Below are 12,980 nucleotides of genomic sequence, written 5' to 3'. Positions count from 1 at the left end.
CCACTCTTCACATACCACATGCCTACTGTACTTGTCACATTGACCCACTCTTCACATACCACATGCCTACTATACTTGTCACATTGACCCACTCTTCACATACTGCATGCCTACTGTACTTGTCAAATTGACCCACTCTTCACATACCACATGCCTACTGTACTTGTAACATTGACCCACTCTTCACATACCACATGCCTACTGTACTTGTCAAATTGACCCACTCTTCACATACCACATGCCTGCTGTACTTGTCACACTGACCCACTCTTCACATACCACATGCCTACTGTACTTGTCACATTGACCCACTCTTCACATGCCTCATGCCTACTCTACTTGTCACATTGACCCACTCTTCACATACCACATGCCTACTATACTTGTCACATTGACCAACTCTTCACATACCACATGCACCGCCTCCGTGGTGTAGTGGTTAGAGCGTCCGCCCGGAGAGCGGAAGGTCGTGGGTTCGATCCCCGACCGTGTCATACCAAAAGACGTTAAAATATGGTACTCGTTGGTCCCTGCCTGGCGCTCGGCATTAATGGGTACAACAAGGACTGGTCGGCTCGTAGTCACTATAATGTGTCTGAGTGGGGTATTCATGCTTCACTGCGGCATGGTATCTCAGTGGGCTAGCACTATAAAATCAGCTTCAGTCTGGGCTAGTACAAGCAGCCGCACATACACATACACACGCATGCACGTTGTCATATGAGCGAAATATTCTAAAGTACGATGTAAAACCCAATTTCACCTCACCTCACATACCACATGCCTACTTACTTAAAGACAGCTCCCTGACAGAAATATAGTTCCCTTATGGACAGACAGACAGCTCCATGACAGAAATATAGTTCCCTTATGGACAGACAGACAGCTCCCTGACAGAAATTTGGTTCCCTTATGGACAGTTCGACAGACAGCTCCCTGACAGAAATATAGTTCTCTTATGGAAAGGCAGACACAGCTCCCTTATAAAAATATAGTTCCCTTATGGACAGTTAGACAGAAAGCTCCCTGACAGAAATGCAGTTCCCTTATGGACAGACAGCTCCCTGATAGAAATATAGTTCCCTAATGGACAGTTAGACAGACAGCTCCCTGACAGAAATATAGTTCCCTAATGGACAGACAGACAGCTCCCTGACAGAAATATAGTTCCCTTATGCAGACTGCACAGCTCCCTTATGGAAGAATATGGTTCCCTTATGGACAGTTCTACAGACAGCTCCCTGGCTGAAATATAGTTCCCTAATGGACAGACAGCTCCCTGACAGAAATATAGTTCTCTTATGGAAAGGCAGACACAGCTCCCTTATAAAAATATAGTTCCCTTATGGACAGTTAGACAGAAAGCTCCCTGACAGAAATGTAGTTCCCTTATGGACAGACAGCTCCCTGATAGAAATATAGTTCCCTAATGGACAGTTAGACAGACAGCTCCCTGACAGAAATATAGTTCCCTAATGGACAGACAGACAGCTCCCTGACAGAAATATAGTTCCCTTATGGACAGATAGACATTGCTCCCTGATAGAAATATAGTTCCCTTTCGGACGGTTCCCTTTCGGACGGTTAGACAGACAGCTCCCTGACAGAAATATAGTTCCCTTATGGACAGACAGACAGCTCCCTGACAGAAATATAGTTCCCTTATGGACAGACTGCTTCCTGACAGAAATATAGTTCCCTAATGGACAGTCAGACAACTCCCTGACAGAAAAATAGTTCCCTTACGGACAGATAGACATTGCTCCCTGATAGAAATATAGTTCCCTTTTGGACGGTTAGACAGACAGCTCCCTGACAGAAATCCTTATCGACAGACTGCTCCCTGACAGAAATATAGTTCTCTAATGGACAGTCAGACAACTCCCTGACAGAAATATAGTTCCCTAATGGACAATCAGACAACTCCCTGACAGAAATATAGTTCCCTTATGGACAGACAGACACTGCTTCCCAACAGAAATATAGTTCCCAAATGGACATAAAGACAAATCCCTGACAGACAGCCATGACTGTAGAGTGTTTTAGTGTCTGATGACATGATTACAACTGGGAGGGTGGAAATTCATGCACAACTGGATATTGGATTATAATTTTGTATAGAACTCACCACAGATTAGGGAAAGACCTAGTCAGTGTAAAGGGCTCTCATGAGGTGCAGGTGATCAGCCTGTTTGCAGACCAAGTTGGTTGGCTCTCATGAGGTGCAGGTGATCAGCCTGTTTGCAGACCAAGTTGGTTGGCTCTCATGAGGTGCAGGTGATCAGCCTGTTTGCAGACCAAGTTGGCTGGCTCTCATTTATTGGAAAGCAAATCAATTGTGTTGATTGTTAGTTAGAGAAATAAAAGCCAAATAACAATATGTGTCGCTGTTTTCCTCAGTGTTTGAAATCCCAAGGAAGCTGGAGACATCAATACAGTCACGGACTGTGTTGTCATCGTAGAGGAGCAATAAACACACCAGAATTAGCACATGTGTAGGCGTACTGTTATGAACTGCATATGTACTAGAATGGATTTACCTACATTTGTTCTGTAATAGGGCTGTGCAATATTACCGGTATATACTGGTAATGTATCTTGCGATACGAATATCGCGATAAATTATATTGGGTCATCCAGAGTTATCTGCCCTTCATTTCCACAGCTCCAAAATTTGATCTAAAAGTGTCAGATATACTTTTATTTCTGTTGGTTTCATGTAACATTTTACAAGTGGAAGTATTTTTTATAAGTGGCTCCAAAAGTGCCAAATATTCTACCAAATGCTTTACGTTTTATGGGTTTGAATCATTTCATTTGTGACATTTTGGAGGAATTAAGTGGCCTCAAATGGACCAATTTTTTCCTTAGACTTATGAGTAGAGCTTCTGCCGCTTGTGACTATTTTGGTTATTTTTGTTTGTTTTTCAGTGGGACATATGTCATCAATTTATCATATAAGTCTTATACATTTTGTAGGACTGTATAAAAATTATAATGACTTTCTTGTCAAGAATCTTAGTTATTGGAGGTCGTATGAGATTTTAAGCTCAAGTAGTTCACCTAAATCATGTTTTTGTTTTATTTTGCAACGGTTCATGTAAACACAAGTCATGTTTATATTGGAGTTGAATCTGAATGAATCACAGACATACAGTAACAATATTTACATTCTGCATTGAAGTGCATTCTGTTGAAGCAAAGAACACTGACCATGAAACTATGTTATACTATTACCTTTATCATTATGTTCTCAAACCTTTGTTGCAATACTTCAATTAGACATTCCACATTAAGGCTCTATATAATTCTATTTATCTGTAAACCATTGGCATACAGCTATACACAATGGGGACAGGGAGCCTGAAGGTATGGTGTCACAGCAACTAAGAAGTTGATGTCGCACACAGAGAGCTTTTATGATTTATGATGTACATACATGGGCAGAAAGCTTCCAGTCAATATATCACAGTATGTATTGCAATATCTCTTCAATTATTAGAATATATCGCAATATGAAAATCAGGGCAATATCCAGCCCTTATTCACCTTGACAACAACATACAGACATGTTGCCTATATCCTCTAGTATCAGCTTGACAACAACATACAGATGTGTTGCCTATATTCTGCAGTATCACCTTGACAACAACATACAGATGTGTTGCCTGTATTCTTTAGTATCACCTTGAAAACAGCCTACAGACGTGTTGCCTGTATTCCGTAGTATCACCTTGACAACAACATACAGACGTGTTGCCTGTATTCTTTAGTATCACCTTGACAACAACATACAGACGTGTTGCCTGTATTCTTTAGTATCACCTTGAAAACAGCCTACAGACGTGTTGCCTGTATTCTTTAGTATCACCTTGAAAACAGCCTACAGACGTGTTGCCTATATTCTTTAGTATCACCTTGAAAACAGCCTACAGACGTGTTGCCTATATTCTTTAGTATCACCTTGAAAACAGCCTGCAGACGTGTTGCCTATATTCTGTAATATCACCTTGAAAACAGCCTGCAGACGTGTTGCCTATATTCCGTAGTATCACCTTGAAAACAGCCTACAGACGTGTTGCCTATATTCCGTAGTATCACCTTGAAAACAGCCTGCAGACGTGTTGCCTGTATTCCGTAGTATCACCTTGAAAACAGCCTACAGACGTGTTGCCTATATTCTGTAGTATCACCTTGAAAATAGCCTGCAGACGCGTTGCCTGTATTCCGTAGTATCACCTTGAAAACAGCCTACAGACGTGTTGCCTATATTCTGTAATATCACCTTGAAAACAGCCTGCAGACGTGTTGCCTATATTCTGTAGTATCACCTTGAAAACAGCCTACAGACGTGTTGCCTGTATTCTGTAGTATCATCTTGAAAACAGCCTACAGACGTGTTGCCTATATTCTTTAGTATCACCTTGAAAACAGCCTACAGACGTGTTGCCTGTATTCTGTAGTATCACCTTGAAAACAGCCTACAGACGTGTTGCCTATATTCTGTAGTATCACCTTGAAAACAGCCTGCAGACGTGTTGCCTGTATTCTGTAGTATCACCTTGAAAACAGCCTACAGACGTGTTGCCTATATTCTTTAGTATCACCTTGAAAACAGCCTGCAGACGTGTTGCCTGTATTCCGTAGTATCACCTTGAAAACAGCCTACAGACGTGTTGCCTATATTCTGTAGTATCACCTTGAAAACAGCCTACAGACGTGTTGCCTATATTCTGTAGTATCACCTTGAGAACAGCATACAGACGTGTTGCCTGTATTCCGTAGTATCACCTTGACAACCACATACAGACGTGTTCCCTGTATTCCGTAGTATCACCTTGAAAACAGCCTACAGACTTGTTGCCTATATTCTGCAGTATCACCTTGACAGCAACATACAGACGTGTTGCCGATATTCTATAGTATCACCTTGAGAACAGCATACAGACGTGTTGCCGATATTCTGTAGTATCACCTTGACAACAACATACAGAATTGGTGCCTGTATTCTGTAGTATCACCTTGACAACAACATACTAACGTGTTGCCTGTATTCTATAGTTTAACCTTGACAACGACTTAGACGTGTTGCCTGTATTCTATAGCATCACCTTGACAACAGCATACAGACATGTTGCCTGTATTCTGTAATATCACCTTGACAACAGCATACAGATGTGTTGTTGATATTCTGTAGTATCACCTTGACAACAACATACAGACGTATTGCCTACATTCTGTAGTATCACCTTGACAACCAAACAGAGACATGTTGCCTGTATTCTATAGTATCACCTTGACAACAACATACAGACGTGTTCTTCAGGAGCAACCTTGAAAACGACATATAGATATGTTGCCTACACTTCCATCAACATTTCCATTAACTTATAAGCCAAAGTGTGAAATTCTTTAGAAACTGCCACCATATAATATAGCTGGAATATTTCTGAATGCGGCTTAAAACTAAACTCACACACTCATCATCTTCCAAGGTTATCATGGTGTTTGTAATCTCTGTTCATGTGCCCTTACTTGATCTGTCTCACGCTTTGAATATCAGCTGGACTTTATATTTATATTTATTGGTTACTCTTGTAAACAACATGTAGATCGAGCCCACCTGTGACCGGGTCTAAACACCTTAGAGTCAACTTTGTGTGCAGACTCTTTCACTGTTGTCACAACCCTGTGCACTTAAAAGAACCCACAAGTACGTTGGTATATGACCAGATGGTGGCCACATGAATATGTGCAAACACTAAGTTGCGGGCACAGCAACGTGCAGTGATCTTGGACAAAGTTCTGTGACTATGTGTCCCAGTCCACCCAGCTGTGAATGGGTACCTCGTTAGGATGAGAAAGCCACAATAACTTGTTGCGCCTTGTGGCTGCAAGAGTTGTATACTTCCTAGGGAGTTGAGATTGATAATACAATGTGCCGTTGAGATTGACATCCACTGATCGAGGAAAAAACCCTAGCGCCTTGAGCATGCACTAGTTGCAAGGATATATGTGCTATATAAATATCCTATAATAATAGATATGTTGCCTAATTCTCGAGGAACATCTTGACAACATAAAGATTTGTAACTTTTGTTTTTCAGGGGCAACTTTAAAAACAATATTCAGGTATGTTGCCTAGTTCTGGAGGCTTCTTGACACCATTAAGATGTGTTACTTTTGTTCTTCAGGAGCACCGGCCACACCCAGACCAGGACAAGATGGTCAGTGAGAATGGAGGGAAAGGACCGCCAGACAAAGGCCAGCTGTTCCCAAACCTTACACTTCCATCAACTTATAAGCCAAAGTGTGAAATTCTTGCAAAGGAAGCCCTGTCTGCTTTAAGTCGAGCTACGACAACAGCATGTCGCCAACAGATAGCAGATATCTCGTGTCTGACTATGGAGGGGAAGATGTATGCCGACACACTGCCCAGACTGTGTCCACTTAAAGGTAAGAAGTAGTATACACAATGGTGGAACTGCTTCAGGTCCCCTGAAGTCCACGATGCAGATCCACCCATTGTGTATACTACTACTGAGGTGCATGCAAAATTTCACGAAAATCGGTGGAATAGTTTAGTAAATAATAACTTTTTAGTGAGCATGGGGTTGGTAGGGCGAAATGTTTGTTTTAAAAAAAAAAAATGTTTTCTATGACAACGGGAGGGTTTCGAACTCAGTATCCTCTACACCAGCAGACTGTCTCTGCTAGCGTCAGTGTTAAAACTATAAATAGCTTATGCACCTTCTAAGCTGATGAATGTCGACTCTAAAATCATGGATTGTGGCTTCTAAAAAGATTTTCAGCGTCCATCGATACATTTATCGTGTTCAGCAGTGTTTAGACTACCAACAAGAAATGATTTTGTATTTTATTAGACCTTTATTTGAGGTGAAAAGCCTTCTAACATTTTCGAAGTGAGAAGGTGGAAGTGAACTGACTGATTTGTGTTATTATAGACGGAGCTCAGCTTAGACATGCAATTCAATAATAGATTATGGTTTCTAAAAATGTTTTCAGCGTCCATTTACCTGTTTGTCGTGTTCAGCGTGTTTAAAACTCCCTGGGAGTATCGTGTTTGTATTTTATTGAAGGTAAAAAGCCATCAAACTGTGAAGTGGAAGTAGAATTTGTGATAAACTGTTTCTAGAAGTCTGGTGCGCTCAGCTTATGAAACGGGTTCAAGACATCCTTTGCGTTCCTATAGACGGAGCCCAGCTTAGGAGGATGATGCAATCTCAGGATAGACCTATTAAACCGAAATGTAGCTATCAAGTCCCTGGTAGAGCAATCGGTTGAGGTGCGGACTTAGGATGTGTAGTTGTGCAGCTATGCATTGTTAGTTCGTATCCCACCGTTGACTCAGTGGGTTCCTTGCAACTTTCGTGTGTTTCGTTGGTGGTAGCAAGGAATCAGGATCACATCAGCTGCGCTCAGCTGAATTGGGGCACTCTCGTGGTGAGAGAAAGGTAGCCGACACATAAGTCCCCTAGGGAGAAGTTCAACCTTTATCTTTCTACTTCACCCTAGGGGAATTGTGGCTACCGGGGATGTTTTGCTACTTTTTTTTAACCTTTCTATCTTTCTATTTTAACCTTTCTATCTATACCTATTGTTACAACCTACACGACTGTTAGGTGAGTGAGCCGCTTATAGCAAATATTCCAGCAATACCAGACATGGGCTTCACACAATGTACCCATGTGGTGAATCGAACCCCCCATTGCAAATGAAGCTGTTTGATACTTATGTACATCATCTCACTGATTACATTGTTAAAATTGAGTGAACTGTGTTTCGAGGGTGCTCACTAAGCCTCGGCTGTCTTCTCGGCTGTGATGTTGATGTCCACGAAGCAATTTATCGTGAATCTTCTCCAATAATAATTTGTTTGGTTTTCGTAAGGAAGGCTTGTCGGGCCTGTTGCCTCCCTTGTTCCACGAACTCTTTTTTCTCGTCTTTGCTGAATTTGGTGATTTTGCGAGACTTGGTACGAATCTCTTGCTTCATTCTGTGGTATTTGGCGAGTTCCGAGAGAACTAAACGAAACTCCTCCTACGAGATTTTACTGTCGGTGAGCGAGGTGGAAATATGATCTTCTATCTAGAACTCTAATTTCGCCGTGTTTCAACGCTTAACGTTGCAGTATGCGAGACACGTACTTAAGCGCCAATCCTGCCAACCTTGTCATTCCGGCCGCTATTTCGATGCCCAGCACCACGGGCCCGGCCACGATGGTGGTCAACAACCCGCCACCCGCCACACCTAATCCCATGCCGGTTGCCATCAGGGCGGTGTCGACACCGTCCACGTAATTGACGGCTCTGTGATATTTTTTCTGCAATGCTCTCCGCACGTCGCGATCTTGTTCTAGTTGTCGTTTGATTTCGCATAACTGTTGCAAACGAAACCGGTCTACGGTTTCCAGTGTTTTTACCATTTCATCCACGACCGGGTACAGTCCCATTCTGTATATATACTCTTTTTATAAAATAGTATTTAATTGGTCCTTAGTCAATGTTTGACGAATATACTTTAAGCTGATGAGGCACAAGTTTTCGTATATATACTACTCAAAGTTTGATAAGGATCATATAGTTCTTACATTATAAAATCAATATATGAATTGATATGACACGCAAATTTCATCACAATGTTGGACTGACCCCTCTTGAGCCTCAAAACACAGGTTAGGTAGGGAAATGCATGCTGCAATGATCATGAGTAGCACGTGAAGCATGGTACCCACATTTTTCACATTTCTGAGTGCTTGTCGTTGATTTGAATTTGGGCATTGTCTTTACATCTGACATCGTTTAAGTCACTGTTACTCTATGAAAATGCCTCCACAACGTCAAAGACGTCGCTTGACTGTTGAAGAATTGGCCAGATGCATAGGAATGCTCGAAAATGGTGCAAGACAACGTCACGTTGCAGAGCTATTGGGTGTCAGTCAGAGCGTTGTTTGCAGAGCTTGGAACCGTATCAATCTCATGGTTCAGCTTCTCATCGACATGGAGGCTGCAGAGAAAGGTCCACCACGCAGCAAGGTGACCGTTTTCTCTTGATTTCAGCACGACGTCATCGGTTTGCAACGGCGACTGCGCTTTAGAAATGATCTTCTGAATGCAACTGGAGTTAACATTTCCACGCAAACTGTGCGTGCGTCGTCTTCATGAAGCTGGTCTTCGTTCCCGAGAGCCTGTATTCGCATCCCTCTTACTCAGCGACACAGACAAGATCGTTTGAATTGGGCCAGGGCTCATGTGAATTGGAGGGTTGTTGATTGGGCCCTGTACTTTTCACAGGCGAGTCGAGGTTTTGTGTTGACTTCACAGATCGTCGTGGCACGCGAGTGTGGAGAAGGGCAGGAGAACGATATCAGGGCGCTAATGTTGCTGAACACGACAGATATATGGTGGTGGGTGGATTGATGATTTGGGAGGAATCAGTCGAGCTGGGCGAACTGATCTCCATGTCCTAAAATGAGGCACGATGACCGAGTGCGCTTACAGGGATGAAGTCCTGGATGTGTATGCGTGAGACCATATGCTGGTGCTGTTGGTCCTGACTTCATCCTCATGGACGATAATGCACGTCCACATCGTGCTAGGGTGGTGGACGAGTACCTGGAACGTGAGACAATTGTTAGTATGGACTGGCCAGCTCGTTCTCCAGACCTCAACCCTATCGAGCATGTCTGGAATATGCTTCAGGTAGCGATTTCCACGTCGTCCTGTACAACCAACCACCCTCCAGGAACTTGAAAATGTTCTGATCCAAGAATGGAACAATCTCTCTCTTGCGTCCATTCAAAACCTCGTTGGAAGCATGAGACGACGTTGCCAAGCTGTCATTGGAGCTAACGGAGGCCATACCCGCTATTGACACTTGTTTGTGCAGTGTGAAATGGAATGTGCAGAGTTTAAACAATTTCGTGATCATGAAATGACCATGCTTTTTATGGTACTCTCCCTTTACCTTAGGAGTACGCGATGAAATGTCATGTTTGCCAAATTTTTCTGTCACAATTTCTTGAAGTAAACATTTCTGAACATAAATCACTCTGTGTTGGTTGTCATTCACCTTTGTTGACAGTTTTACAAGTGCTGAAAAATATGATCCTTATCAAACTTTGAGTAGTATATATAAATGGTCTCGAGTTCAATAAAATCCTTTTGAGATATCACAATATCTAGGTTTGCGGGGGGGTTCTTCCTGGTTGTATACAAATATGACAACGTTTTTGTTGATGGCGATCATACCAGCGTATTTTCAACCCATGCAGAAGGTCTATATCTACTCCGGGGGCATCTCCAAGAAATACTTTGATAATAAGAGTAGAACCTTGTATCACACTGATCCACGAGTATGGCACTTCAGTATATTTTAGTAAATATAACGCTGCTTTTTTCTCATTGGGGACTAACATGTTAGCCGTTTGATCTGGAAATGGCGCTACGCTCGTCCACGTTCTTCCAGGATCAAACCTCCCCAGCAGTATCCCGTTATTTTTTAGCGAGACGCCACCATCATTATTATCCATGATAAGATAGGGGTAGGTCAGGACCAGGTTAATAATCCAGTTTAACTGAGATTCGAAGACGACTTCTTGTCGTTTGTACAAGTTGTCTTGAAAGCGCATGGCCTACAAGGTGTTTTTCTCGCCGGGCAGATCGAATCCCTCCGTGTCCCCGAGATCGGCTAGCGTGACAGTGGGTCGATGGTTCATCTCGTTTATCTATAATGTATTACGAAATGGTTTTCAATTGGTTTTCGGATAATTTCTCGGACGTGCACTTCAAGCCCATGAAATGTATGTTGTCGGGTAGGAAAATCTTGGCGAGCGATATCGTGTCTTCCACGGCGACGGTGACTCCCTGCAGGCTGGTGTACGCGTTCACGTAAACGGAGCAAACGTGGTGTTGTTGTTTCTTGGACCACCGTAGTTTGATGTTTTTCACGATTTCGCCTTCGCGCGATGTCGACGGTGGTTCACCCAGGAAGACTTTGATGATCAGCGTGGAATTCACCGGCAGATTTTCCATGATGTCGACAAATTTGTCGAATTCCGACACCATCTGCAGACTTATGTTTTGCATCCCGGGTTTGCCCGATAGCGCATGTGCTAATTTATTTTACGAGAGCGGGCTGGGGATCACGCTGCATCTTTGCGTCGGGACGTAAGCCACGAGCATCATTCCCTCGTTCACGACTTTCGTTAGGTAGTGGTGTTTGTTTTCCGTAAAAATGAGGGGAGAGCCGAGCGTGATGTTGATGATCCAGTCAATTTGAGAGGGCACAAAGACCCATTTGTTGTCGTCGGTGAATACGAAAGTGTAAGGCGTGTTTCGGGTGATGACCGTGGTCTCGACGTCGTTCAGTTCGAACAGCTTGCCGCCGAAGGCTTTGGATATCGTCCATTCGTTCTCCTCGTTGCGGATGAGGTCGTACCGCTCGTTGCTGACCGCTCCTTCGGTGTTGACGAAATCGCTTAGGGCGCTGGTAGGGCACTTTCATGGTCGCATGGTCGTTCCGGGACCCGAAGCTTCGGTTATTGTTTTTGCACGTGCAGCGTCAAGTTCAGGTATCCCATATTGACTGGATTATGTTTAATGTCTAAAACCGAAATTTTTAATTCCGTGATGGCACCTCGGATTAATTTCTTGTATAGACGACGAGGCTGGGATATCTCGAACCCGCGACGGAGCTTTGCGGTCGTATGTCGTTCGACGGCAACCCGAGAGTTCTCGCCAAGATTTTACCGAGCCTGATGGATTTTTCCTGGTCTTTAAGGTTATCATGCCAATCGACTCGTTGAGTTTGAGGCTTGCTGGGTTTGAAAATTTCGTCGTTCAGCATGCAAATGCTTTAATAACCGTCAGACAAATCGTGGCGAATTCCATCGATGAATATCCTGTTGTTACCTATGGATTTATTGATATTCGACCATCGTGGGTAAAACGTGAGATCGCTGAGCGGGACTTCGAGCTGACCCGACGTGTTAACGATGGCGTGCAGCAGTTGAACGGACTCGCCACTTGTGATTCCCGGAAGCGTCAGTACATTTTGAAAAAGTAGATATGTATACTATATAACAATTCAAGTATGTACAAACTGAGAGTGTTTTATTCTAAAAGTGATAATATAAGTGCTGATGATTCCGCAGGACGTGGCGTGGAATGCTGCAAACAATCCTTAAGATTGGCGTGCGTACGAACGGGTTTGCAACGAATTCGAAATCGATCCGAAGACGGATTGGCGTAGACCAGGTACAAATCACGTACAGTGGAGCTCGATCCGTGAAAGAAGTCAGTGATGGTTTACTGAAAAGTGGTAGGCTCTGACAGGACTTTGCTCTGTCGAGTAATGAATGGCCAGATGATCGTATGAATTTTAAAGGCGGTGTTGCTTTTACCGTTCAAAAGGTGGAGCAGCCTCGATACGCCGAAGACGATTGGAAAGTATATATGTTGGACACTTCGAACGGGTTTACTCGTGCTGGTGTCATCAGATTAAACGATTCGATTCGAACCATTCACTGGATTTTCTTCATATTCAGTACCAAGCTTTATCTAGGAAAGGCGCAGGGCCTTCACATAATTTTCAAGGTCATGGCAACACTTTGACGATTTCAGCATGTTAACCCGCATGTTAAGCTATCTCAAGAACTGTTTCCTGTATTTTCTTCCTATTTAACCCCAAGCTTTATCTAAGGAAGGCGCAGGGCCCAGTTGATTTTGGTGATCTTCACATAATTTTCAAGGTCATGGCGACACTTTGAATATTTCAGCATGTAAACCTGCATGTTAAGCTATCTCAAGAACCCTTCACTGGATTTTGTTCATATCTAATATCAAGCTTTATCTAGGGAAGGCGCAGGGCCCAGTTGATTTTGGTGACCTTCACATAATTTTCAAGGTCATGGCGACACTTTGAATATTTCAGCATGTAAACCTGCATGTTAAGCTACC

General features: G+C 43.1%; 1 protein-coding gene across 1 annotated transcript in view; it reads left to right on the top strand.

The window, feature by feature from the left end:
* LOC124269294 (xylosyltransferase oxt-like) overlaps nt 1–12,980 on the top strand; it is a 122,344-nt gene that overhangs the window by 19,999 nt on the left and 89,365 nt on the right. Inside the window, exon 2 of the mRNA XM_046704297.1 lies at nt 6,195–6,456. Coding sequence (XP_046560253.1) covers nt 6,195–6,456 — 262 coding nt within the window. The remainder of the gene's footprint in view (nt 1–6,194; nt 6,457–12,980) is intronic.

This window comes from Haliotis rubra, unplaced genomic scaffold, assembly GCF_003918875.1.
Source record: "Haliotis rubra isolate DU_JTF1 unplaced genomic scaffold, ASM391887v1 Scf1437, whole genome shotgun sequence".
NCBI lineage: Eukaryota > Metazoa > Mollusca > Gastropoda > Lepetellida > Haliotidae > Haliotis > Haliotis rubra.
Note: the sequence above shows the minus strand (reverse complement) of the source record. Positions and strands in the feature narration are given on the sequence as shown.